The 27484-nt window shown below is 39.4% G+C and overlaps 4 protein-coding genes and 1 long non-coding RNA gene across 5 annotated transcripts; 2 read left to right on the top strand and 3 right to left on the bottom strand.

The window, feature by feature from the left end:
- The first annotated feature begins 11 nt into the window (after positions 1–11).
- Positions 12–1372, top strand: LOC111917209 (F-box/kelch-repeat protein At3g06240). Its single transcript, XM_023912877.3, has one exon. It carries the CDS (start codon positions 101–103, stop codon positions 1184–1186), a length of 1086 nt encoding a protein of 361 aa, XP_023768645.1. The 5' UTR covers positions 12–100; the 3' UTR covers positions 1187–1372.
- A 684-nt stretch (positions 1373–2056) lies between these two features.
- Positions 2057–3381, top strand: LOC111917211 (uncharacterized). The gene is made up of 2 exons (XR_002858811.2): positions 2057–3021; positions 3154–3381. It is a non-coding gene; the product is annotated as an uncharacterized LOC111917211 (long non-coding RNA).
- A 499-nt stretch (positions 3382–3880) lies between these two features.
- Positions 3881–6994, bottom strand: LOC111917210 (riboflavin biosynthesis protein PYRR, chloroplastic). The gene is made up of 9 exons (XM_023912879.3): positions 6528–6994; positions 6213–6347; positions 6005–6104; positions 5817–5942; positions 5417–5730; positions 5213–5332; positions 4892–5137; positions 4679–4804; positions 3881–4405 (listed from the first exon to the last, which is right to left on the bottom strand). The coding sequence occupies exons 1-9, from the start codon at positions 6879–6881 to the stop codon at positions 4124–4126; spliced, it is 1803 nt and encodes a 600-aa protein (XP_023768647.1). The 5' UTR covers positions 6882–6994; the 3' UTR covers positions 3881–4123.
- Positions 6995–9017: 2023 nt separating this feature from the next.
- Positions 9018–11995, bottom strand: LOC111917212 (ubiquitin-like-specific protease ESD4). The gene is made up of 9 exons (XM_023912880.3): positions 10780–11995; positions 10614–10693; positions 10401–10494; positions 10213–10311; positions 10020–10112; positions 9815–9934; positions 9620–9723; positions 9436–9508; positions 9018–9341 (listed from the first exon to the last, which is right to left on the bottom strand). The coding sequence occupies exons 1-9, from the start codon at positions 11677–11679 to the stop codon at positions 9279–9281; spliced, it is 1626 nt and encodes a 541-aa protein (XP_023768648.1). The 5' UTR covers positions 11680–11995; the 3' UTR covers positions 9018–9278.
- Positions 11996–13091: 1096 nt separating this feature from the next.
- On the bottom strand, positions 13092–15256 carry LOC111917213 (uncharacterized). Its single transcript, XM_023912881.3, has 2 exons — positions 14981–15256; positions 13092–14267 (listed from the first exon to the last, which is right to left on the bottom strand). The coding sequence occupies exon 2, from the start codon at positions 14253–14255 to the stop codon at positions 13350–13352; it is 906 nt and encodes a 301-aa protein (XP_023768649.1). The 5' UTR covers positions 14256–14267; positions 14981–15256; the 3' UTR covers positions 13092–13349.
- Positions 15257–27484: the final 12228 nt, after the last annotated feature.

Below are 27484 nucleotides of genomic sequence, written 5' to 3'. Positions count from 1 at the left end.
TTATATTTTATTATCTTTGTGTTGTGCATGCCACTCATCATCGAACCTCTGATATTTTTTCCTCAGGTCAGAAACTACCTCTGTCAAATTGAAGTCCCCAATGGCGTACGAAGACACTATCAGAATTCCGCCGGAGATCATCTCCAACATTTTATATCGACTCCCGGCCAAATCTCTTGGTCGCTTCAGGTGCGTTTCAAAGGATTGGCTATCCCTAATTTCAGAACCCCAATTCATCAAAACCCATCAAAATACCCGCAACCGAAGTCAACTCATCTTCGTCTCCAACCATCGTCCACTATATTCACTTCCATTTCATCACGATGAAGCAGAAGCAGTACTAGAACCAACGAAGATTCTCCTTGAATCGTATCACACCGACTTCAACCTCCATGGTTCTTGCAATGGCCTTGTTTTGGTGTCTGCTCGTACCTTCGCGAGTGTTCATGTGCTCGTAGTTTTAAATCCAACGACAAAGGAATTCGTGGAATTGCCAGCATCCGATTATGAGATGATCAATGCTTCCTCAGAAATTGAAATCATGTATGGATTTGGCTATGATTCATTGAATGATGATTACAAGGTTGTTACCATCTCCTACTTTCATTATAACTATCTGATTCCTCCTGATGATATGGCAATCCATGTTTATAGCCTTAGAACTAATACTTGGAGGAGGGTGTCTGATTCTCCTTATGATCATTCTTATGGGAGGAATTTACCAGGTGTTTTTGTTAATGGATTTCTTCATTGGGTTGCTATGAAGGATTCGGATCATGTACCAGTGATTCTTGCTTTTAGTTTAGCAGAGGAGAAGTTCAGTGAATTGCCATCGCCCAGTTTGCATGAAGATGTTGATATCATGTATAGGAATGATTGTAAACTGGTTGTTCTTGGTGGAAAGCTTGCAGTTTTCATGGAAGATGAGGTCTGGTTGATGAACGAGTATGGGGTAAGGGAATCTTGGACAAAGATTTTAGTCCATGGAATCCATGAAATTCCAATGGTTGAACCAATGATTTTTTATGACAATGGAAATTTTCTGTTGGTCGGCCGTGATCTAATGGTGATATACGACATTAAAGAAAGAAGTTTCTGTAAAAGTGGTAATGTTTCTTGGAATATGAAAGACTTGAAGGTTAGAGGTTCTTATGTTGAAAGCCTTGTCTCGCCAAAATTTATCTGATCAAGTGTAAATCGATAAAATGAAGCACATGTGCGTGTCTAGAAATAAGGCTTAGTTTATATTTCCAAGCATGTTTGTTGTATTCTTAACTTTGCATTATACATTTTGTTAAAGTTGAATTTATCATGAGATAATTTCAACGATGAATGGTGTTTTTCTAAATAAAGTACCTTGCAGTCTTTTAGATTTGTGAAGAACTTTTGGCATAATTTCTTTGCGAGATAAAATTTCCTCCTCAAACTTGATGGACTACTTTTGCCCAATACTTCCATGCAAATAAAAATTCAGTTAACAACTAGCTTTATCAAACGTACCATTTAACAAAGAACTCACATGAACCAAAATTCCTATTTTTCGAGATAAAATTGTACAAGAATATTAAGTAGCCCACAAGTGGAGCTAAAATATTGGTGAGTGGGATCTTAAAAGTGAGGTCTAGGTTTAAATTCGAGCCTACTCTTCATTGGTGTTCTGTGATTTACCTCTCACATGATGACCTTGAGGCGTATGTGATGTGAGATTGTCAGTTAGGGTATATTTTATCCTTTTTTTTATTTGAGAATAAGTAGGAACGAGAGAATTACATGGATAAGAATGAGAGGATATTCGACTTATAATTATGATTACAAATTAGTATATCTAAACCGAATATCTTTGGCATAGTTTGGAGAGGGGGCATAATGATGAGGGAGTAGCAGTCTCTATCGGGGAAAAACTACTAGCCTATGATCAAAAAGTAGGGCGTGTAGGGGAAGAGGGAGATATGCAGCACTAGCAATTAGTATCGACAATGGAACGACATACTCGGATTATGTTGTTGTATTGAAACAAAATTGAAACATGATGTTAACGAATGACCAACAATCGGAAGGAGACCAAGAATCACATTGTAGTAATCAGACAAGTACCCAAAGATATAATCTCCACACCCTTAAATATGTAGAAGTAGACTACTTCATGACTCTTTAGCAATGAACATTTATGTCCGTATGGTTGAACGAAATGTCGTGTACAAATAATTGCTAAATCGTAAATAAACTGTTGCACGCGTACGCGTACATGTTTAGCGATTTTTATTCTGTAGATAAGTTGATTCATCTTAAATTATCCCCACGAAGAATATTTGTAGTCATATGTTTATCAGCGATGTTGCAGGTCCTAAAGTGTTCTTGCAAGTTGGCAGCATGATAATTGTAGTTATTTTGTTAGAATCCGATAAAATTGTAATGTGAATGATGGTATTAGGTCCATTCGTATGACCCAATAGCTTGACACCTTGGCTGCGGTGCTGGCCAGTCTTGGATGCAACATTGCTTGTCTGACACCACTTCGCAACCGCCCGACTGGTGCTGCCGCTAGCTAGCTGGGCTTGAATTAGGCTGACCCAAGGCCTGACCTAAGTCTATTTAACCTATTTGTCCCTTATAAATAGAAGGCTTCCTCCCCCATGAGGAGGATCCCTTCCGAAATCTCTCTCACTTTAAGGATCAACCTCCATTATGCTCATACTCACACCCACCACACCTAGATGGTCCCCTCCGGCCAGGAGGAACCATCTTCTTTCACACACCGATTCGACTTGATCTTCGGAGCCTGCTCCCAGGGCACTATCCATAGGGTGGTTTTAACGGTCTTGTTGTATGTTGCAGCTAGGAATCCCGTCGGGAACATGCCAACGACGCATATCTCCGATCCACAATCCAGATCCAACACTCAAGACCCGATGACCCGGATTCCGATGTCACATCATTGGCGCCATGCGTGGGACTCAAACCCACGATCACGTATGGTTATTTTAATGAATAATTCTAAAACAAATGGTAATATTAGGACATGTAAGTAATCATTTAACTTGAACTGGCCAGCAAACTTAGCCAACCCTCGCTTCTCCCAAGTCTTCTCTGATTTCAGCGCCAAAAACAACATACATTTTGATCACTTTCTTCCCTACATCTTGTATCTTGCAGAGTACAATTTGGAATTGTTGCCCTTTCCGTTCAATTGCAACTTCCTTGAAATTTCGTGAGAGGTTCATCCAAATTTCTTGCAGCATCTGCAAAGGTTCGGCTAAATTTCCTGCAACATTGTTATAAAAGGGATGTTGGTTTTGTAAACAATTAGCATCAAGTTACATTTTACTTGTGTAAAGATTTCAAACATGAGCGAATACAATAAATCATTGGATTCCTTGTTTTGCTTTTGTGAGGTCATTTTATAATAGCAACGTTATTGGTGAAACTTGCTACCAATATATTGGCGATCATTTGACTTAATTAATTGCGAAAACAATTGCATTTTAGTAATCTTTGAGATTAGATTACTAAAAAGCAGTCGTTTTTCATAATTACATCAACTGATTGTGGACATATTGGTAGTTTGCTTCGCCAATATAGGGGTAGTAAGACCGAAATGCCTTGTCTTTCCTATGTAGCCAAGCTAATTTCTGACTTCATAGCAACTTTTTCTTGTAAAATGTGTGTGTCCAATCCTCAAAGTATAATTACATCATAAAGCATTGTAAAAATATAGGCTGTTTGTTTGGGTGTATTTTTCTATTTCTTTTTGTTTTCTTTCAATGTTATTTAAAAATCCCGTGATTGTGATTCGCTATGAAATTTGAAGTTATTCAAAATGTTTGATTGACTATTGTTGATTATGAAGGAAATGATAACAAAACTAGGAGGGGAGCATCCATTGAGAACAGGAGCAACTATAATATAAAAAATAAAAACAAAAGACTTGTTTCAATCTGTAAATGTCTATTTACAGATTGTGACATTCAACATCTTACATAACTCATAAAAAGACTACTTACTACATACTTGGTGAATTGGTAGAAATACAATGTACATAAATGTATTTTAACTTATGCTAAAAATACAAGCACAAAAGACCATTTTAAAGGTGGGGTGAGGTAGTAGGACGTATAATATATGATTAGGTTTCCTGGCGACTTGTAGAGAATTCAGGGGGCTTATGTGTATCATCATCATCATCACCAACAAACTCAGATCTTAACTTCATCAGCAACCGGCCTAAATAATTAAGGCCTTCACCATCACGACCTCCACCCCAAAACAGATCATGAGGAGAAGCTTCAACAAGCACACAACCCACAGTTGACAGAAGCATCGATTTCAAGTGTGGGTATATTGAGAACTTGCATTTTAATGCTGTGTACATCACATCTGTCTTCACACTTTCCCAATCTGCCCTTACCTGCACAATTACAAACCAAGTGTTTAATCAACATGCCCGAAGAAACAAACATCTACCCTTACCCAATCACAGATACCATTGTGTTGTCTACTTTCATTTGTTTTCTTATCAAGACATTTGTGTTCCCTATATAGGTTCCAATTAAGGGTTTTTTAATTGCACATCTGCTTTTATCACATAGCCCTGATTTCAAACTTTAGAACTCATCTTTTATCAGAAAATTGAACTTGAAAACTGGGTCGCATCAACAAGTGTATGGAAGACATAACATACCATATGAGGGTGTTCCCTTTGCATTTTTCTTCCCATTCGTGCTGCTTCTTCAGGACTTTTTGCCAAAAATATTTCTTCAAAATAACTTCTTGCATTAGGATCACTTGACCCCACAAACTTATGTGCCTGCATTTATAGCATCATATGAAACATAAGGAACATAGAGCTAAAGGCACGAAATAGCAACCTACTTAAGTATATAAGTCAAAGTACCTGATAATAGTGCTCTACACTTGACCAAGTAACATAATCACCATTTTCATCAGGCATTCTAATTGGATGAGGAGAAAAGTTGGAGAAACTCCCATACGGGTCCCATGTCTTATAGAAGAACATGATTGGTGAATCATAAGGAGACAAAGATGGATCAATTGCTGAAGTCTCATCAACAGATGGAATAACAGGTGTCAAATCAGGAATGGGTTGCAGAAATCCACTAATAAGCACATCCGCTCCTATCTGCAATTTTTACTGAGTTCATCACAACATAAAAATCATCAATGAAACTACCTTGCTATTTTATATAATACCGACCTGCTCATAAGAAACATCAATTAGTTCCAAAGCCTGTGTCATTTCAACCATCCCAAGTTCCCCAACTGGTGAAGGCGCATTCCTTCCACCAATAATCTTAGGGGCAACAAAAGCATGCACCTGAATTAAACAAACCATATACCCAATTATAGCATTCTACTTTCAAACAAAAATGAAAGATAACCAAAATTATGATTCATAAACCTTGTGTATGACACCAGAGGAAATAGCTGATGCCGATAATGTCCCTCCACATTCCCACAAGATTGAAAGATACCCCCGATCATAAAGATAGTCCACAACATCTTTAGGGTTCAACATGTCGAATTCCACCACCTCTACACCTTTAGAAGCAAGAAGTTTCTGGAAGCTTCTTCTTGCACCTCTCTGAGTGACAACTATTGTGGGCACTTCTCTAACATCCCAAAGATTTGCAACCTCGGGAAGATCAAGAGTTTGGGACATAACGATTCGCATGGGTAAATGCCCACCACCATGCCTTGGAGTTAAACGCGGATCTATATTTCAAAATGTAGTAAGAAACTGGCAAGGGTACTTCAAGAATCTGCAGAAATTATAAGTGGCTGACAATAAAGTTTCATACTATCTTTGCGTACAGTATTTCCTCCAACAATGACTGCATCACTTCTACCACGTAACTCAAAAACTCGTGATCTTGATTTTTTGCTGCTTATCCATGATGCATGACCGCTGCTAGCAGCAATTTTTCCTATCAGAAAATGAGGATCAAATGGTGCAAATGCAACATTTTTTGAAGAAGATGATACTCACCGTCAAGGGTCATTGCATACTTGAGAACAGAGAAGGGGACTCGAGAAGCTGATCTATATAGCAAAGGGGCATTGACAAGGAGACAGGATTTCAGAGCATCCTACAAAAATGCAACGCATTAGAAGGAAAAGAGCATCCATAGCATGCCATGTAACCATGGCAGAAACAGAGTTAAGTTCAGAGAGAATAGTTACACAATAATATATACCTCCATGGAGACGCTTCTTAAATCTTCCCCAAGAACATCAACCTGCAATCCTTCACTTCTCAATGCCTGGATAGCTTTTCCCCGTAGATGTTGCAATGGATGCCTGATCCCGATTACAACTCTGGTGATTCCTGCCTAAGGATTATTAAGCCTCAAATGCATGTCAATTTGAAGTAATACTTCGCATTAAAAGTTATATATGATGATAGCAGAAAGAAAAGGAAGATGGATTGCCATAGTTGTACACCAATAAAAATCAATCAAACAAACTTCTAGCAACTTCGAATTTTATGATGAAAGTGAGAGAAAAAAAACCTGAATAAAAGCAGATAGAGCGGTGTTATCACCATCGCAGTCTCCGGGTTCCATATTGACATAAGCAGTGGCGCCTCTGCAATACTCTCCAGCGGCCTCCACCGCCTGAACCTCCGCCGGCTTCGTCCCTTGCGCGTAAAGATATCCTTCTCCGACAACATTCCTCAAGCTGCTGGTTGTTGCTATCACGCAACCGAAGTTAGGATGCGGCGAGGTGAAACCGGCTGACTTGTCAGATAACTCGACGGCGCGTTTCACATACGATGCATCAAGCGCATGGTAGTGATCGCTGTTATTGATGATAGAGCTGGCCTTGAACTTGATTGGGGTAGCAAACCCCATTGCCATCGCCATCGCAGATCAGAGATAGCGAGTTCTTGTGGCGGTCAGAGGGATTAGCTCATTAGCCCAGCCGATCGTCCTAACAGGGTTTATGCTTTTGAACCAAAATGGTCCTCAAACTACTTAATATTTGCTTATAAGGCACTCCTGTTTTATATTTTGCAACTATCGGACCTTAAATGATCTTCAATTCCACATTTCCACTGGTTACTAGCATCCACAATAAGAAAATATATTTGTTAAAATTTCCATCATTTTATAATTATATTGTTTCGATTGTATTTTTTTATAGGTTGACAATCAATAATTGGTTGTAATTTTATGACACCCGTCAATACTATAATGATAGAAAAAGCTACGATCAATAGTTTGTAAATTTTAAAGCTTAAATCTCGATTGGTAAATGTTTGTTGAAAAAACTCCTACAATAAGAAAGATTTTTCATAGTTTTTTCCGAAATGAAGGTTTTCAAAAAGCTCATGGATGCACTAAGACCTTAGTAATTTGGTATATGAAATCGGGGAATTAATAAAATCCATTTAATTGAAATAAAAAGAAGTTATTTGCCCTCTTTTATTCTATCGTGAAATGGAATGCGTAAGTATAATATGATCCGGTTTTATTTATGAAGTTTTTGCCTATGTAAAGCTTAAAAATTACATCATTTTAGTTAACTTATATTCATTTTCTAAAATAATTAAACTAAGTTTTTTTGTTATATTGTTATTTGGGTTCTGATGATTTTTTATTATGTTGAACTTTTAGTTTTGCAAATGAAAAACTTATATGATTATAAATTAATAATACAATAAATTGTGTTTAAGATATACATTGTATATACCTATAATATAAATAATTTATGTAAGAAATTATTTCATTCTATAACAAAAAAAACATGATCATAAACTATAAGAGCATCCGTAATATATAGTTTAATGGAAAACCTAGAATAATATGGATTGTCTAGCTGCTATTTGATAGATTAAACTCAATCATTGTTAGATACCACGTTTTTTATTAAAGGATATTAGGCATGTTTGGTAAAACTAATTTGTAGCTAGTATGTAGAATTTGGAAGCTATAGTTTTTATTTGTATATGAATGTTTAGTAGACCTGACAACTTGTATATTTATGTTATGGAAATGTGTCAGCCATGAATTTGACATGATACGAATACACGAAGAGAAATAAGTTTTATCTTGATTTTTAAGATGTAGTCTTATCGTGTCACTCATAGATTTGTATATTCATATATTGAATTGCCAAGTATTGTTTGGCAAAAACAGGTAGAGGTTTTTAAGCACGTAAAATTACATTAAAAATGACTTATATAAAACATATCATTGATTTTAAAAACGGATAATTAAGTCGATTTGTAAAATAATAAGACTTTTTTGTTGAATGCTATTGAAATAGCTTTTGAAATCATAGTTTTTGTTTTAGCTAAATGTTATAGGCTATGTTTGGCGGACTAGCTGAAAAGCTAGCTGTTAGTTGAAAAGTTAGTTGATGGCTGAAAAGCTAACTATTAAATAAAAAGCTAGCTGATAGCTGAAAAGCTAGCTGATAAAAAATAACGTTTGGTAAAACTAGCTGAAAAGTTAGCTGAAATATATAAAATTACATAAAAGGACATGTAAGAATATATGTTTCTATAATTAATTATAGGGTGTATTTGGAAAATATAATAAAAGCTCCTAAAAAGCTAGTCTAAGTAGCTTTTCAAAAAGCTAACTTATAAGCTAGCTTATCAGCTACTTTTTGGCTTACCAAACGCGACAACATAAAAAAACTTGAAAAATAAGCTAGCTTATCAGCTAGCTGTGGCGCGCCAAACACAACCATAATCTCGTATTCCAAACAAAGTTTTCCACTGCCTTAAACTTTTTAATGGTGAAAGAAACTTTTTAATCAATGTCATAAATTAGATTTTATGGTAAATTGTTTTTTTAAATCCACACATTATGGGAATAAATTAATAGAATCGAATAAAATTAAGAGTTAATGTATTGTAGATGCCGTGGATGACTTATATCATTATCTTATTTTACTACCTTGGAATTTCATTCGTTTACCATTCCACTTCTTTCAATTTGAGCAGTTTCTTAATCTTAAACAAAGAAAAATCATCAAACATATTGATACTGTTATAACAAAATATAAACCACATAATTTTCATTTAACTTTTAATTAAATTAACAAAAATGAATTATTAAATTATCAGGAATAATTTACTTTTTTCTAGAACAGCTAAACTCACACATCCCCTATTCTACTCCGTTACTCCAAAATGTACACCTTTCCTCAAAAGCAGGGCTTGAACCCTCAACCCATTTGCCCAAGGCACCTTTCCAAAAAAACAACTCATGATACCAAGATACAAAAAAACTAATGTGACAGGTATTCATTCAGTCCGCTCTCAGTTTCAGTATCTCCTTCGCAGTCCTTAACCTAAAATATGGCATGTTTTCCTACATAAATGATAAAACCAATAAATTCAAATTCCCATTAAAAACATCTGAAATCATCACAGCTTATCCCCACAAAGGTCATGTCAGAACTCACCTGTTTGAAACAAAGGCCAATGTCCCTGCTATAAAAGTCTGCATATTTGATCATAAACACACCACAATCAAACCTGCCCCCCCAAAAAAAAAAAAACATAATCAATTAATTATATAATAAATAAAACCCTAACATTCGAAAAATCCTTCAAATCATCATTTAGTAAAAGCTTTGAAACACACACCCGTTCTTCTGTATAGGAAGGTCCTTCACATATTCTTGCTTCCAAGAAGACACATCAATGTCTTCCCCATTCTTATCTTTCACCTCGTCAACAATGTACTTGGCCTGAAGAATAGGAGAAATAAATAAAACAAAAACTTTCATGTTATTAATGAAAAATTAAAACCACTATGAAGCATGATCACACCAAACATACCAATACTCCCATTACTTGTTTGTCGATGCCTCCAAGTGAGTCTAGATACTGGAATTTTTCTTCTTTTTTATTGATAACAGCCAAGCACCAATGTATTTCTTTATGAACAGGGATAAATATCTGTTAAAAAAAAACTTTGGTCAAAATATATAAAAAAAATAATAGCATTGTAATTAGAAAATACAAAGAAAGTAATAAACTTTACTTTGTCACAATCAAGAAGACTGTATCCCAACTTCCTTTGGGTAGTCCATCTTCTAACTGACTTGTAATCATAGCCGAGCTTTCCACTTATCAACTATATAAGTAAATTAGCAACAACATTATAAAATAATAATAATCATGGAATATACCTTAATAACAAAAGGTTTATGGAGATGAGATTGAGATTGACTAACCTTCTTGTAGAAAAACGTGTTGAAGAAATGACATTTTAGAAACTTTTCTGGTTCCTTCTGTTCCCTCTCTTTCAGCAACTCAAGATAAACATTAATAACCTATAACATGAAAATTTCAAACCACTAAAGAATTTGCTTAACAACAAGTTATATTGCTCCAAAAAATCACGTTAAAAATCAAAAATTACCTCATCGTTTAACCATTGGCAAGGTTTTAAACACCGTAAAACTTCTCCGGTGATTGTAATATTTGAATTCTCATGAGTAACCAAAACCTTCCTTCTACAGATTTTGAGCACCATTTTACACCAAATCAGATAGCAAAAAAACACATAAAGAAGCCATTCGTATACAGGCATATGATAGTATTTAACTTGTATAGATAATCCATCAAATCATACCGACTAGAATTAGACAATGCATCAGCAACCATTTCCTCTTCATCATCTGTAAGAGGCCGAAAAGGCTCAATTCGTGTGTCCTGAAAAGATAAATCAATTTAACATGAGGTACAAACCATTGATATAAGTTACATTTCCCAATAGACATGAAACATAAACAGTTCACCTCCTCTTTCTTCACAGGATGCAACTGCTTATACAAAGCTCTCTTTTGTTCCTGTAGTTTGATATCATAGCTCAACCTCCTAAGATTTGAGTCGTGTTTTTTGGCTGAATCTTCTAATAGCTTTTTATGGTAAGGCAAACTTGCATCTACATCCGAATCATTTGGCCTCTGGTTGAGTGATAATGATTCTAATCTCTTCCAATCTGTCAAACCTGCATCTACATCCGAATCATCTGGCCTGTGGTTCAGTGATAATGATTCTAAATTCTTCCCATCTGTCAACTGTGAAACCACTCCTGAAGAAGTAGAAGGCTGAACGCCAAGATTTTCTTCAGCCTCTCCATCTAATTCTCTAAATTTAGCTATGATGTCTTGTAGATCCCCTGATTTGTCAATGTCTTCTCTATCACCTTCCACCATTGCAACCTCCTCAACATCTGAATCCCGTGAAGCAGCGTCTTCCTCATTAACATCCTGTATATTGTCGACATCTATCTCATCCTCAGTTTCAGACTTAACATGCGTATGACTGCCGAAAATTGCTTCCTTCACTCTTTCACACGTCGCACGGAAAAAATTCCTCATCCGGTCCACAAAATTATCTGGTTGTTGTCTATTATATTCACTAGAACTACTATCTAATCTTTTCGAGTTTGCAGTGAATCCCTTAACAACTATACAAGGAGCATGAAGTTCTCTAGGAATCTGGGTCACCGGTTGCGGATATCGACTAAGCCTTAAAACCGAACTCTCCTTTGCGGCAACCGAAGTCGAACAGCAAGATGATGGCTTCTGCTTCTTCGAGATGTGAGGGTGGCAACAGGCATAACCAGAAGTAGATTGTGATGAAGATTGAAATTCTCCGACACGCTTGTTGCGGCTACACGTCAAAGGACCCATTTTCGATTGAGAAAACAATCTAGGGTTTCGCGAAAAACCTTAAGAGAGAAATCTACGAAGCGACCGGATATTGGCATGCGACCAGAGAAATTCTTTGAGCATTAAATCCCTAAATTGAGAGAGGGATTATCTCGGAAGCTTTTGATCGGTTGTCTTCACAGATTTGACTGGGAGGAAAACGGCTGGCTTTGAAGAACAGATTGGACGAAGATTTTAGCCGAGTCTGATAGCAGATCTGATTGGGGTTTTGACAGAAGCATCAGTTTTGAAAGTGTAAAGAGGTTTTTGGAAGATAGTGTGCTGAATCAAAAATAGACCAGAGATTGTTTTTTTATTTTTTTATCATTTCATAGGTGCATATGCATAGCAATTTAGCAATGACATTTTTAACCAATTAATTTTATTCTGCATAATTTTATCATATTTAAATATAGTCTTAAACTAAATTAGTAAATTATAATCTCGTGAACATGACATTACTGGATTCATAGGTTTAATACGAAAAGTTATGTACTATAATTGGCATCGTATATTTTGCATGTTTACATTTAAAACATATGTTATTATTCACCTCCCAAAAGATAATTCAGTCAACTTAATTTATTAATATCAACTAGTTGAGCCGTTCGAATTATGGAACTTACGATATTTGCAACCAACAACCATTGGGTGCTCGTTTATTGTAATTTACATTGGGTACCCGTTTATTGTAATTTAAAGCTTTAAATTTTCAATAATTATAAGTTTATTCACTAACCTTAATGTTTAAGGATGTTAAAATATGTTTGTATAATGAACATCGTCTTTATGTATATTGCCAGAAATGGATCAAGTCTTTACAATGTGTAAACTGTGGACAAATATGCAAATTATGTCAAATATTACCTAATGGTCAAGTTTATGAAAAATCTAGGTCTATAAATCTTTGTTAGAGGATGAAAACTTTATACTTAAAATTATGTTTATGTAAGAAATGGTAAAATTGACAACGCATGTCTTCATTATGTAAGAAAGTGGGACAAAAATAAAAAATAAAAAAATCACCAAATTATAGTATGACAAAAACAAATAATATAAGGTTTACTTAACCTACATACAAATATAATAAGTATGTTAGAACCTTGAAGTCCTAAAAAGATAGGCTCAAAATGGTTATATACAAGAATCCGAAAAAAAAAAAAAAGGTAATGTATGACAAAACATAAGAAATTGTGCCAATGGAACAATCCATTACATTTCTTTGTTATTAGTACCCGAGGACATACCCACCTCCGATACATAACATTATACAAATGCACTCAAAAGTGCATTCAAGGGAACCAGAGTCCAAGCTTTTTTAATAAGCCTGTAAATATGAATTTGGATTTCATTTCCTACATTGATAACAACCCCACAAAAGTATAATATCAAAATAAAACAAACCACCTACACGTCTGATCTATCTATCATTGTTTTTAACACTGTAGAAAGATAACAAGTAAACCAACATCTAAATTCTTATGTTGTGCAAATGGCTGAATGACATTTTAATGTCTAAACTCATAAAATGACAAACAAGCCCATAAGCAAAATGACACCTAATAACCATAGTACATAAACAACAGAAAACCATGTCTGCCCGGAACCCTCGGGCACCAAATCTGGGCCAAATGGACCCAAAATAATGACGTTTACATATCTACACCACGCCCGCGTCGCCTCCTTGGCCCACCTAAAACCAACCTTCCCTGGCGGCGGGCAATCCGAGGAATGTAATTACGAACACGCCCAGTGGCGGCACCACCACCATCATCATCCACTGACTGACGACCCCTCTCCAATATCGCATAGCTGCCTCGGGAAGTCCTTGAACCTAACCGGAAAAGTACATTGTCAAGATAATTATCCATCTCCATGTCTCTAGAAAACCCCCGAAAATTTCCTTCAATCACATAATCCCCCATTACTATCGACCCAGGCATTGTCGAGCTAATTGTACTCATTACATCGTTTAACTCCATATCATTTTCAAGCTTTTTCCATTTTTCAGCAAGTGACGGGTCAACTTCTAGCGGGCAGGCCAGCGGATGATCCTCTCGTACATGCTTTCTCAAATCTCTGTATGACCCAACAAACGAACAGTCATCTTGCATGCAACTTCTCTTTTTAGAATTGAGAAACTTGCGTGCCCGTTCCACCACGGTCCACCCTTTCACCTGACCGCGGCAGAGCGGGCACATAAGCCCAGAGTCAGACGGGTCAACGCTTGACCCGTCTGGCGACTCTGAGTCTTCCTTCTCTTTCAAGTAGGCTTTTTTGTATTGGTCTAAACAATTGGAATACCGATAACTAGTTGCACACATGTAAGGGCGGCACCCCTTGTGATGTGAGGAGCAAAGGAGGAGAACAGCATTGTGAGGATACTCCATACAAACTGAACATCTTGCATCTTTATAATCTTTCTTCTCGGATTCCTTTTTTTGTTTCTTGTTGTGGGCATCTTTCATGATCTTTGATTGAAATGATCGTAAGGAATATGGGGTTGCCTTATAATGATTTGATCCGGATCTTTGTGTTACCTTCCTGGCTTTAGTCATTGCAAGTCAAACCTAGTATACATAAAGAAACCATGTTAAGGATGTTTTACAGTTTACAGAACTTTCACAACTATTATTATATCTTTTAATTTGATTGACCTTTGTTCATTGTTAGTGGTTGGGTACTTAAAAAAGTCTTCAATTTCTCTATGGATCTTTAAGTTAGATTCATGCATGTCCCAGTTTTCCGCATGCTATGACTATTATTGTTGGAACAAATCACAAATGGGAAGGCGACTAGTTCCGCTTTTACCGAACTTACCTTATGCCTAAAATGGTACAGGACAAAATATGGAGTTCAGATACAAAGTAATCTACAGAGTCGTGTCTCGATCATCTTCGCTTATAAATCACGCTTAATGCTTAAGAGAATTTGTCATTCAACAAAGTTGATCATTTCAACGAATCTAAATGCACACTTAGACAAAACTACAGATCCAAAGAATGACAAGGCCATACAAATCATTACACATCAAAACACAAATCGCTGATGCAAGTACACAGGGCAAACTCTTTTAGAATTAGGGTTTGAAATACAGGAAAATCCCCAAATAGCCCCTGCATCTAAGCATCGAAAAGTAATTTTAATATCATTAATTTGCGCAATGTGTGATTTGAAGTTCTATACGTGGAATTAAAAGATATGTATTTTTTACAAAATGGAAAATAGTGCCTCGTTTCTTAGAAAAATATAGTTTAAAAAGAATCGGCATTTGTAATCTTACCGGGATAAGAGCGATAGCAAGATCGACTAGGTTGAGGAGCAGAGCCGTCGTAGCCGGTGTATGGGTGGGTGGAGAGTGGAGACGAAAGAAACTGTCGTGCTCAGTCGCGTATGAGTGAGTTTATGACTTTGGCCTGCGGCATCGGGAGTTGATAGAAGGTTGATGAGAGATTTGAAAGTTCGTTCAATCTGGCCACCTATGTTTTTGATTTTACACAAAGGATCCTAATAAATTATGTTTCATCCAATGTGAGCCACCATGTTAGTAGTTTTCCGATTCTTAAATTACAACGTTGTTTGGGATTGAGTTTCAAGATTCTTAAATTACCAACCGGTTTTTGAGATTGAGTTTGAATAATGTTTATTGATTTATGGATTGTTTGTTTGAATGGTGTAAAGGTCTTGAATGAATTTGTGTATGAATGAAAGTATGTTTTTTTTGTTAGTCGTCTAAATAATTGAGTTGAACGATAAAAATAATCTTATATTTCTAAACTCTTTTTTATTGAATTAAATGTAAATGTTCTATAATATCTGAACTAATAATCATAAAATATATATACAAAAAACATCAAACAACATCCAAATTAAACATAAATCTTTTCAAAATTCTAATTCAACAATAATATTTTCAAATCTAACAACATATTAAAATACAAATAAAATCCTACAAGTTTATTAATTTGAACCGGTTGAAAATAATTTATTTGCAATATGGTCACACAAATCAATCATGTATTCATTGTCTTGTGATCCCCGATCAACATCGTGTATGTTTTGATGATTACTCTCCCCCCTTTGTACTTCATCTGTGATTGTAGTGTTCTCTTTGAAGTTTGTAAATATTGTAATTCCTTATGAAACTATAGACTACGAAACAAGCAATGACTATTTCTATTTGCACTAGAAAAGTATAAGTATTGAGAATCTTGCATTCAAAACATCCATAAAACGCACTCACTAATATTTTTGAGTTGTACGTAAGCACTAAGCATGATTGATTTTTTCTTCCTTAGCTGATGCACATCGTCGTCGATAATCAAATAACCAATATCTCGTGTGCAGTATGGGGCCATAAATCCATGAGTATTGATGTATAGAACATCATAAAGGTAATATTTATATGTAAACGGGAGTGAGAGAACTGTTGGAATATGATCGTATTCATAACAAACGTAATAGAAACAAATTAGAACTTTTACCATCATATTGCACCATGGATCACAAGTTCATAAACTAATGTAATAAAACTAAAAACTTAAAGACATGAGAATGGTATACATTTCTTTTTTGTGTGAGTTGATTCCTTCATTCTTTCTTGGGTGATTTATAACATAAACTAGAACTCCTATAATATGGAAGCGACCTAAGATAGATGATCTATAAAGAATGGCAATAGTCTCTTTCTTCCTTGTAAAAAAACATAGTGAAGGGAGGAAGCCAGTGACTAGAAGAAACCAAAAAGGGAGAAAATGAGAGAGAATCTTGTTCGTTTCTATGCCTTGGGTCTGGTAAGGTTAATGTGTTACCCATTATCCTCTTTAATTAGTACATATCATTACCAATCTATACCAAGTGAACTTATGATAGTCATACAAATTGGCATCGAATATACTTGATATAATACAGATAGGTAAAGAAGTAGGAAAAGCATGTGGCATGTTCACCCTAAATATAGAGTATTTCATTCCAAATAATAGAGTCTTAAAGCCACATCAGTAAACCAAGTCACATCATCACTTTAACTAGTTAAACACATTGCAATAGAGGTCATAATGGTCGAATTTTTCAAAGAATAATACTTTTACGTCTAAACTAGGGTAAATTACACGAATAGTCTTTATGAATTGGGGTAATTTACATGCATAATCCCTAACTTTTTTTATTTTTTAACGCGGGATGCCCCTATCATTTGGTTTTGTTTCGGGTTTAGTCTTACTAGACCTGAAATGGTTGTTATACCCTTATGTATTTCCTTTTTATTTAATTTATTGTTGCCTATCAATTCATTATGATTTTTATCATGTAGATGTTAACAACCACCCTATCTAACCCCACACCATCATCCTTAACCCCTTTATCACATCCCTGTATATCCCCTTTTCAAAAGCTCTAGCGACTTCCACCGTCTTCACCTTCGTAGATCAAATGAAAACCCGAATAGAAATTAGATTAATTATTCATGAAAAAAAATTGCTCCAAAACTAAACCAAATCAATGTGAGGTGGACGCTGAATCAAAATCTATAGAAAACCAAAACAAATAGAATCACATTAATTTGTGAATTTCTCATTCCCAAACAACAAACAAGAGGCAAAAACAAAATATAAATGAAAAGGAAAAAAACGGCATCTATAGAGATTGAGAGATTATAAAGCATAATGGTCGTGTGTCAATAATGTTGGGCTTTCATATGGAGATTGGGTAGTTGAAATGGGTGTAGAATGAGATTGAAAAAGATGTTAGAGTGGAAGGGTAAATCTAGGGTTAGGAGGGTTGAATGGTTTTTGGCGGGATGGTTTGGGGAGAGAGGGGGGGGGGGGGAGGGAGGGGGAGGAAGTGACAATATGAGAAAACGAAACCTCCCACCAACGGTGAGGGTTAACAAGTGACGATGGTGTGTAAGATGATCGAAGCATAAGTGTAACACCCAGGATTTTGAAAGCCAAGAAAGTAAAGGAAACCCTAAATTTAAGAGGGACTCGACGAGTCAAAGGAAGGACTCGGCGAGTCGGAGCGGGATCCGGGTCGATAAGAAAGTGACCAACTCGACGAGTCGGCCAAGTGGACTCGGCGAGTCTGGTCTGTGCGAGGAAAACCCTAAATCCGGGGCTTGGAGCCTATTTAAGCATCTTAATCTTCTTCCTAGGGCTCCTTTACAGCCTCTTGCACCCAGAACGCCGCACCTTAAGCCCCCATTGTGTTCATTCAAGCTTCTAGCCATTTTTGAGTGGGTTTAAGGAAGAAGAAGGAGTGGGAATCCTTGAAGCATCAGGGAGTGGCTTTGGATCTGAAGTTTGGGAAGCGTTTCAGAGCATTGGAAGGTATCAATTCGTTTCTCTCCTCCATATTTTCCTTGGTTATGAGTTTTGGGGCTTTTAAGCCATGTTAAAGACCAATCTTGAGCTTGAGGTCCAGATCTGAGGTTGCTACCTCAGATCCATGTTTATTTTGGTATGTAATCCCATAAAGTATCAGCCATTGGGTAGAAATTTGGAGTCTCTTGGTCCTAAACCCTAGCTATGGGTGTATTTTGCCTAGATCTCACTCTCTACACGTAAAGTTTGCAACTTTACGTGGGAAATAGGCTTGGGGAGGGTAGATCTATAGTTTGGAGCTCATGCATGACTCGAAAGTCCTCTGCATGTAAGTGGATCTTAGTGGACTCGACGAGTCCTTCGAGTGGACTCGGCGAGTAGCTTGAAGATGAGGAGGAACTCGACGAGTGGGATGAACAGCTCGTCGAGTCGGATGAAGATGGGCATGAACTCGGCGAGTTGAATGAACAACTCGGCGAGTTGGATGAAGATTGCCGTGTGCTCGGCGAGTCTGTTCTTAGACTCGGCGAGTCAGGTCGAGTGTCCCAAACCCTTCGAGTTAAGACTCGAGTCAGCGAGTCGAGCCAGGACTCAGTGAGTTGGTCAGGACAGGAATCGGGAATCGGTAAACTCGGCGAGTCAGGGGCTGACTCGGCGAGTAGAGTCGCGAGTGGAAGGACTCTTGATTTATGAACTCGGCGAGTCAGTAGGGTGACTCGGCGAGTAGGGTTGACCTGGAAGGTTGACTTTGACCAGAGTTGACTTGGTTAACCTTTGGAGGTCAGTTAGGCTAAGTGTTGGGTTGTATATTGATAGCTCGGAGAGCTAGAGGAGCAGCGGTTCAGGGGATTGTCGAGTAGCAGCCAGAGGTTTATCAGCAGGGCTCAGCGGTTCAGGTGAGTTTCCTTCCAGTAGGAACGGGTCTAAGGCCACAATGCCGGCCCGTTTAGCTAGCAGTAGTTTCGGATGTTGATCTGATACAGTAGTTAGTATGTTTGATGCCTTCGTGGCTCAAACAGGAATTATGTGTTATGTGTTCCGGGCTACGGCCCGATGTAGTATGCAGTACATGTGAGTTTATGACAGTTGATATGCTATGATATGCTGTAGTCAGTTAGCTTCGGATTTCGGTCCGATGTCAGCTTCGGACTTCGGTCCGATGGAGGGGACAAGGTCCCAGATAGTCAGCTTCGGACTTCGGTCCGATGGAGGGGGCAAGGCCCCAGTCAGTTAGCTTCGGACTTCGGTCCGATGTCAGCTTCGGACTTCGGTCCGATGGAGGGGACAAGGTCCCAGATAGTCAGCTTCGGACTTCGGTCCGATGGAGGGGCAAGGCCCCAGTCAGTTAGCTTCGGACTTCGGTCCGATGGAGGGGCAAGGCCCCAGTCAGTTAGCTTCGGACTTCGGTCCGATGTCAGCTTCGGACTTCGGTTCGATGTAGGGGGCAAGGCCCCCGTTAGTCCGGACTTCGGTCCGATGCAGTGGGCAAGGCCCAATATGTGCTTTATATGTTTTGTGTGATATGTGGTAGATTGGGGGAGCTCACTAAGTTTCGTGCTTACGGTTTTCAGTTTTGGTTTCAGGTACTCGGTTTTCAAAAGAGGAGCTCGGGAAGATTGCAGAGCACACACCATAGTCAGTTAGCCTGGGAATGTTTGACTCTGATAATGATATTATGTTTTGAATTTAATACTCGAAAGTTATGTTTGCCTTAGGATACGTTTTATAAATCCAGTTTTAGTAATGTTTTAAAAGAAATTTTTAGTCGTGATTTTTGGGTTGTTACAAGTTGGTATCAGAGCCTTGGTTTGAGGGATTCGGGCGCACTCCTGAGTGTGTCTGAACTCAAACTAAGGAAGTGGTATATAGTGTCAAAAGAAAAATCGTAATTACAAAAGAATTTTGAGAAAAGAAAACAATTTTAGAAAAATGTAAAGAAAAGAGTTTTAGAAAAAGCAATAGAGTTTTGAAAAGAAAAAAAAAAAAAAAAAAAAAAAGGGTGTGGTGCATGCAATCAGCCGAGCTCAAGTAAGTACTCCCAATTTACCCATGCAAGTTATGTTATTATTTTCAATATCAGTTTCAGTATCAGTTTCAGTTCAGTTTCAGTTCCAGCTTCAGTAGAACAGCATGCTAGAATAGGGCTAAGGATCTAGGATGATGCCTTATGTGCCTGCTTTATGTGTTCCAGCTTGATGAGAATTGCATGCTAGTAATGAGTAGACAGTAATAGGATAGCCTGTGTAGGTTATGCCTGATAGTATGAGCTTAGCATTATATGTTAGTGCAGTTTCTTGTTATGAGAATTGTTTTGCCTGAGTATGTTTCCCTTATCTGAATGCTGCTTGCTCTGTGCTTTGTGGGACTCTGAGTGATGAGAGTTAGCCATTAGGTGAATACGTTTCATCGCATGTGATCAGGGTTGAATAATCTCAGAGTGCTGGATTTGGCCCTACTGCGCAGCTCTCGTTTGAGTCCAACCGTTGTAGGGACGAGTCTTTTACTTAAAGGATTATCTGAGCCTCGTCACATGTAATGGTATTCAGGTGGTGACTAATTGGCATTACTAGGAGGCCTTCAGCAGCTGAGGACTGTGTGGGTAGAGTCAGGGGTTCCCTAGGGCAAGCCTAGGATGAGAGTAGCAGAGATCAGTAGAAGAGTAAAGGGGACTTGGTGGAGTTGAGGTAACTCTTGGGGAAAGTACGGATAGATGTGGAAGGTAGTAGGGGCCCATACTACTGAAAGCAGAGGATCCGTACTCGATTCAAGAGGGGCCAAAACGAAATCAGGAATGGTGTAGTGAGTGAGAAATCCCTCAGCAATAGTGTGTTAATTGATCAGGATTTTGTTATATTTTCAGCATGGTGTCATTGCGCGAGCTACCAGTTAGCAATTCAGGCGTCGAGGAGGGATCTAGCTCGGGTTTTGGAGCCGGGCAGCTTGATGATCAGATGAGGGATTTCATTTCCGCAGAGATTATGCGCAACATCATTAATCAGACTCCAATGATTTTCGGTTCAGTTAGAGAGGCCATTGTGGAGCTCATGGGTAGTCATCTTAAGGCCTTAGGGGCCGGGGCAGTTTCAGGACAGTTTGGGGCTCATCTAGAGCCCGATTCTCATGGATCCCAGGGATCCATCAGGAAGGGGAGTCCCATTTTTAGCACTTGTCATCCGGGGTCGGGAGTGAGTGGTCCACCTTACCCCCAAGAGGGTTCCCTGCAGGATTGGATTGCTGCAGAGGTTTCGCGGGCTCTCCAGGAGGAGTTACCAAACACCATTGGGCGTATCACCGTCAGTGTGGTCGACGGGATTGAAAGGCGGACCTCAGCTGTCCAGGCAATGGGTGAAATGGTCACTATGACCCATGAGCAGGAGATTGGCTCGGATAGTCAGCTTAGGAAGAGGAAGCGGTCTTCCGGTCTAGGTCGGCAAGATGGGCAGTCGGACACTGTCGTAGTGGGTGTCAGAGGCCCGCAAGGTCGAGATAGTTGCACGAGGAAGAAGGGAGCACGAGCTGGCGTGCGCAGCAAGTCTAAGTGTGGCAGATGCGGATGGAAGGGTCACAAACGTCAGGAATGCACAGTAGAAGTAGAGTTATGCCATCGTTGTCATCAGCCTGGCCATGTTAGGGTGAACTGCCCCGTTCAGCGGTTGGGACAGCCTCATTGTCATAGTAGAGTTCGAAAATCAGAGGAATTGGAGGATCCTTCAGAGCAGGTTGCAGGTATGATTCTTTTCCCTCTATTTTATTATTCACAACATTATTGCTATGTTGCTGCATTGATGTCAATAAGCTTATGTGTGGCTTGTTTGTGATTATGTTATATGCCATTTGCATACCTCGGATAATTGGTTGGTAGTTAGGGGATGTGCTCATATGAAGAAGGTTTCGGAGGATGCAGTAACTGTAGCAAGGTTGGGAGAGATTTAGTTCGTTTCGCTAGTTCGGAGTGGTTAGTGTTGGGATGGATTGGTTAAATTCCTACCTGGTAGGCTTGGGTTCCCTAGTAGATGTTCCAGAATAGTAGTGAAGATCAGGATCTCTTTTGAGTGTGAAGCAGCAAGGGGTAAGCAGGATCGAAGTGGGGGAGAACCCTCCGAGTATTCATGGATAAGAGACACGTAGACCCAGAATGAGTGCGCAGCCTCCGAGAAGAAATGGTAGTAGCACAGTGGTGGATGGATTGAGAAGTTCAGAATTGGGAGTTCGAGAACTTTTCCCAGCAGTTAGTTCATGTAATCGAGATGGTTAGAAGCTGGTTGGGAATCCAGGAATGGAGGACCACCTGTCGGACGCATGAGAGTCGGAATGAAGATCCTGAGAACGGGTAACAAGAGATGTTTTCGTATTAGTAGCCAGTGTCTGAGGCAGCATGCAGGTTGCGTAGATTCAGGACTTGGGAGGTTGGAAACTTCCCAACAATAGCTTCTTGTATCCGGATTTGTAGACGGTTGGTTTGGGAACCAAGCCGAAGGATTCCTCGACGAAGCGCTAAGAACATCAAGGATATAATATGTTGAGGTTGATGCAGTATTCGAAGACTAAGGGCTGTTTTTGAGGAAATCCCTAGTGGGACTAGGGATAGTCAGGATGTTCTCGAGATAACAGTAGTAGTGTTGTAAGTCTGCGGGGGTAGCCGTAGCATTCACTAGCAGTCAGATAGCAGTAGTAGTGTTGTAAGTCTGCGAGGGTAGCCGTAGCATCCACTAGCAGCTAGATAGTATTAGCGAGTTGTAAGTCCGCGAGCGTAGTCGCAGCCTTTTATCAGATTGGTAGGTAGCATGAGCGCGTGTTAGACGCGGGAAAGCAGTTGTACCCACCAGTTCGGGTGCAGCAGTGAGGATGTGGGAATCCACGGGTTAGCTTTCGGATTTCCCAAAGGGATCAGTTACGGCTAAGTTAGCAATTTGGGCTTTGGATCGTCACATCAGTTATGAGATCAGAGTCGCAGTGGACCATTGGGGTTCGGGTATGTTGTGGGCTACCGTCAGTCTGAGAGCCATCATGATTTTTGTTGTGGAATTGATGATGTCAGGATGTGACGTATGGATCCGATCGGTTGGATCGGAAGGTTGCGAGAGCCACAGTGACGGAATAGCTAGTGGAAACTAGTCCTAGAGGAAGATTTCGTTCGGAAGTCGTGGAAGAGACTAAGTGAGGAGTCCCTTGACTCCACAGTTGGGTTGGAGTTCAGTGTTTCAGGCAGCTCAGTGTTTCAGTCAGTTCAGTGTTTCAGGCCGTTCAGCGTCGCAGTTTGTTCAGCATTTCGGGCAGTTTAGTGTTTCAGGCATGTTCAGTATTGCAGGCAGTTCAGTGTTGGAAGGTTTCAGGGTTCTGGGTCAGTATTGTTTTTGCGTTGGAATGCAAGTGCTGACGGTATAGTTGGTTGATTTGGAATTGGCAAGTCCCTCTCAGCAGGATCAGTTGAGCCTTTTGCCGAGTATAAGTGATTTGTAGGGATGGCTAGGCAGGTAGCTTTTCATTCAGGAGGAAAAGCTCGAGTAAGTAGGAGACGAGTAATCAGGTGGGATAAAAGCAAGCTGGTTCCAGCAGCATCGTTTCAGTATGAGCGGCAGGATGGATAGAACAGTTATAGATAATCGAAGTATCTTTAGGAGTCGCTGGAAGAGACTAGGAGTTGCGATGGAGTGTAGTGACCGGTGGGAGCCCGGTAACTCAGATATAGGGAGATTGGTTAGACCAGAGTAGTCGCAGTACATCCGGTAGGCGGATGGGAGGCAGCAGGATTTTCAGTCGGAGGAAGTAACGTTGAGGAGATTATGGGAAAGAGAAGGATTTAGTATGTTCTATCGGTAGTGATCGGCACTGTGAGTGGCCGGAGTGATGGGCAAAAGGGTGAGGGATTTTCCAAACAAAGGGTTGGAGGCAGTTCGCAGGCAGCTGATCATAGCAAACTTCGAGGACGAAGTTCAGTTTAAGTGGGGGAGAGTTGTAACACCCAGGATTTTGAAAGCCAAGAAAGTAAAGGAAACCCTAAATTTAAGAGGGACTCGACGAGTCAAAGGAAGGACTCGGCGAGTCGGAGCGGGATCCGGGTCGATAAGAAAGTGACCAACTCGACGAGTCGGCCAAGTGGACTCGGCGAGTCTGGTCTGTGCGAGGAAAACCCTAAATCCGGGGCTTGGAGCCTATTTAAGCATCTTAATCTTCTTCCTAGGGCTCCTTTACAGCCTCTTGCACCCAGAACGCCGCACCTTAAGCCCCCATTGTGTTCATTCAAGCTTCTAGCCATTTTTGAGTGGGTTTAAGGAAGAAGAAGGAGTGGGAATCCTTGAAGCATCAGGGAGTGGCTTTGGATCTGAAGTTTGGGAAGCGTTTCAGAGCATTGGAAGGTATCAATTCGTTTCTCTCCTCCATATTTTCCTTGGTTATGAGTTTTGGGGCTTTTAAGCCATGTTAAAGACCAATCTTGAGCTTGAGGTCCAGATCTGAGGTTGCTACCTCAGATCCATGTTTATTTTGGTATGTAATCCCATAAAGTATCAGCCATTGGGTAGAAATTTGGAGTCTCTTGGTCCTAAACCCTAGCTATGGGTGTATTTTGCCTAGATCTCACTCTCTACACGTAAAGTTTGCAACTTTACGTGGGAAATAGGCTTGGGGAGGGTAGATCTATAGTTTGGAGCTCATGCATGACTCGAAAGTCCTCTGCATGTAAGTGGATCTTAGTGGACTCGACGAGTCCTTCGAGTGGACTCGGCGAGTAGCTTGAAGATGAGGAGGAACTCGACGAGTGGGATGAACAGCTCGTCGAGTCGGATGAAGATGGGCATGAACTCGGCGAGTTGAATGAACAACTCGGCGAGTTGGATGAAGATTGCCGTGTGCTCGGCGAGTCTGTTCTTAGACTCGGCGAGTCAGGTCGAGTGTCCCAAACCCTTCGAGTTAAGACTCGAGTCAGCGAGTCGAGCCAGGACTCAGTGAGTTGGTCAGGACAGGAATCGGGAATCGGTAAACTCGGCGAGTCAGGGGCTGACTCGGCGAGTAGAGTCGCGAGTGGAAGGACTCTTGATTTATGAACTCGGCGAGTAGGGTTGACCTGGAAGGTTGACTTTGACCAGAGTTGACTTGGTTAACCTTTGGAGGTCAGTTAGGCTAAGTGTTGGGTTGTATATTGATAGCTCGGAGAGCTAGAGGAGCAGCGGTTCAGGGGATTGTCGAGTAGCAGCCAGAGGTTTATCAGCAGGGCTCAGCGGTTCAGGTGAGTTTCCTTCCAGTAGGAACGGGTCTAAGGCCACAATGCCGGCCCGTTTAGCTAGCAGTAGTTTCGGATGTTGATCTGATACAGTAGTTAGTATGTTTGATGCCTTCGTGGCTCAAACAGGAATTATGTGTTATGTGTTCCGGGCTACGGCCCGATGTAGTATGCAGTACATGTGAGTTTATGACAGTTGATATGCTATGATATGCTGTAGTCAGTTAGCTTCGGATTTCGGTCCGATGTCAGCTTCGGACTTCGGTCCGATGGAGGGGACAAGGTCCCAGATAGTCAGCTTCGGACTTCGGTCCGATGGAGGGGGCAAGGCCCCAGTCAGTTAGCTTCGGACTTCGGTCCGATGTCAGCTTCGGACTTCGGTCCGATGGAGGGGACAAGGTCCCAGATAGTCAGCTTCGGACTTCGGTCCGATGGAGGGGCAAGGCCCCAGTCAGTTAGCTTCGGACTTCGGTCCGATGGAGGGGCAAGGCCCCAGTCAGTTAGCTTCGGACTTCGGTCCGATGTCAGCTTCGGACTTCGGTTCGATGTAGGGGGCAAGGCCCCCGTTAGTCCGGACTTCGGTCCGATGCAGTGGGCAAGGCCCAATATGTGCTTTATATGTTTTGTGTGATATGTGGTAGATTGGGGGAGCTCACTAAGTTTCGTGCTTACGGTTTTCAGTTTTGGTTTCAGGTACTCGGTTTTCAAAAGAGGAGCTCGGGAAGATTGCAGAGCACACACCATAGTCAGTTAGCCTGGGAATGTTTGACTCTGATAATGATATTATGTTTTGAATTTAATACTCGAAAGTTATGTTTGCCTTAGGATACGTTTTATAAATCCAGTTTTAGTAATGTTTTAAAAGAAATTTTTAGTCGTGATTTTTGGGTTGTTACAATAAGTGAGTGACAAAGAGCTTTCAGGCACAAGGACCGAGGTTGAGCACCTTTTATGAAAATTATGGTAGTGATATTGTGGTTGTAGATCAATAAAGGGGAGGGTGATGCAAGTTCCGTTATGATGGAGGATGAAGAAGGGGCGTGTGGGGTTGGTGGCAGATAAGAGAAGCAAGAAAACATGGTTGTCATTTGTATTATGCAGGGTAATAGCCTAATCAAGGGAGAGGGATAGAGGGCAATGTGAGTTTTTTATTTTTGTTAATTTAGCTTTTTTTTTAATAAGTTAACCTATACAAAAAAGTAAAAATGATATCTATACGGGCACATTAGTCTATGACAAAATCCGAAACAAGTCCAAATTACAGAGCCGACCCGAGTTAAAAGAAAAAGAAAATAGTGACAAAACACGTAAATTACTCCAAACCATATAGATTCATGCGATAGTCATTAAACAGCAAACAACAATTATTAGATATAATTATTTTATGTAATCTGCGCTGAATTTAATTAGCGGTAAATGCTAAATCATGTTTACGAGTATATCATAAGAAAAAGCCACGTAAATTTGAATGGTTACTGAAGTCTATCGAATATTATATGGATATTAATGATTAATGATATTGATAAGCTTTAAAGTTTAGGCTCCGTTTGATATGCATCGTTCCAGGTCCAAACAGATCTTTCTGGCTGAATGAACCGGAAAGACTGTTTGATTTACACAAAAGAAGAGGTCTTTCCCGGTAAGATATGTCTTTCCCAGAAAGCTCTAAAATCATATCTTTCTGGCTGAATGGGCTGGAAAGACAATTATACACCAAACTCCGCCTCTTTATTTATTGGATTATTAACTTTTTTAAATAACTTTTTTTTTAATTTTTTTTATTCAATTATTACTTTTCTCATCATTCAACACAGTCAATCAGATGTACAATCAAACAACATGGTTTCTTTCCCAGTCAGAAAACTTTCCCAGACAACACTTTCCCAGACAGAAACTATCAAACGAGACCTAAATAACGTCTTGAAAAGTGTTTTAGCCTTTATCATAAATAAGATAGATGTATTTGATTATTGGGTGTACATAATTGAATATGTTTTATAAATATCGAAATGAGATTTTTTTTCCGTTGGTTACTAATGATATACGTTAAATCAACTATGCAAATAAAACATCGATATGTGATTTTTTTTCCGTTGGTTACTAATGATATACGTTAAATCAACTATGCAAATAAAGTAGTTGTGTGAACTCATTTTAATTAATTTGAATAAATTTATAATCTTCTTCTTATTTAATAAAAGACTCTTTTTGGTGCCAAGTGGCATCTCTTTAGGCTTTTTTATTTTCA

This window comes from Lactuca sativa, chromosome 3 (genome assembly GCF_002870075.4).
Source record: "Lactuca sativa cultivar Salinas chromosome 3, Lsat_Salinas_v11, whole genome shotgun sequence".
NCBI lineage: Eukaryota > Viridiplantae > Streptophyta > Magnoliopsida > Asterales > Asteraceae > Lactuca > Lactuca sativa.
The sequence above is the reverse complement of the archived record's forward strand: the minus strand, read 5'-3'. Positions and strand labels throughout refer to the sequence as shown.

Excerpts from the sequence above, each read along its gene's own strand:
- LOC111917212 (XM_023912880.3), bottom strand. The coding sequence starts at position 11,679 with ATGGGTCCTTTGACGTGTAGCCGCAACAAGCGTGTCGGAGAATTTCAA. Across the intron at positions 10,312-10,400 it reads GCCAATGGTTAAACGATGAG|GTTATTAATGTTTATCTTGA; the intron begins GTAATTTTTGAT and ends TTCATGTTATAG. Across the intron at positions 9,342-9,435 it reads TTGGCCTTTGTTTCAAACAG|GAAAACATGCCATATTTTAG; the intron begins GTGAGTTCTGAC and ends TCATTTATGTAG.
- LOC111917213 (XM_023912881.3), bottom strand. The coding sequence starts at position 14,255 with ATGACTAAAGCCAGGAAGGTAACACAAAGATCCGGATCAAATCATTAT.
- LOC111917209 (XM_023912877.3), top strand. The coding sequence starts at position 101 with ATGGCGTACGAAGACACTATCAGAATTCCGCCGGAGATCATCTCCAAC.
- LOC111917210 (XM_023912879.3), bottom strand. The coding sequence starts at position 6,881 with ATGGCGATGGCAATGGGGTTTGCTACCCCAATCAAGTTCAAGGCCAGC. Across the intron at positions 6,348-6,527 it reads CTCTATCTGCTTTTATTCAG|GCAGGAATCACCAGAGTTGT; the intron begins GTTTTTTTTCTC and ends AATAATCCTTAG. Across the intron at positions 5,333-5,416 it reads CCTCTGGTGTCATACACAAG|GTGCATGCTTTTGTTGCCCC; the intron begins GTTTATGAATCA and ends TGTTTAATTCAG.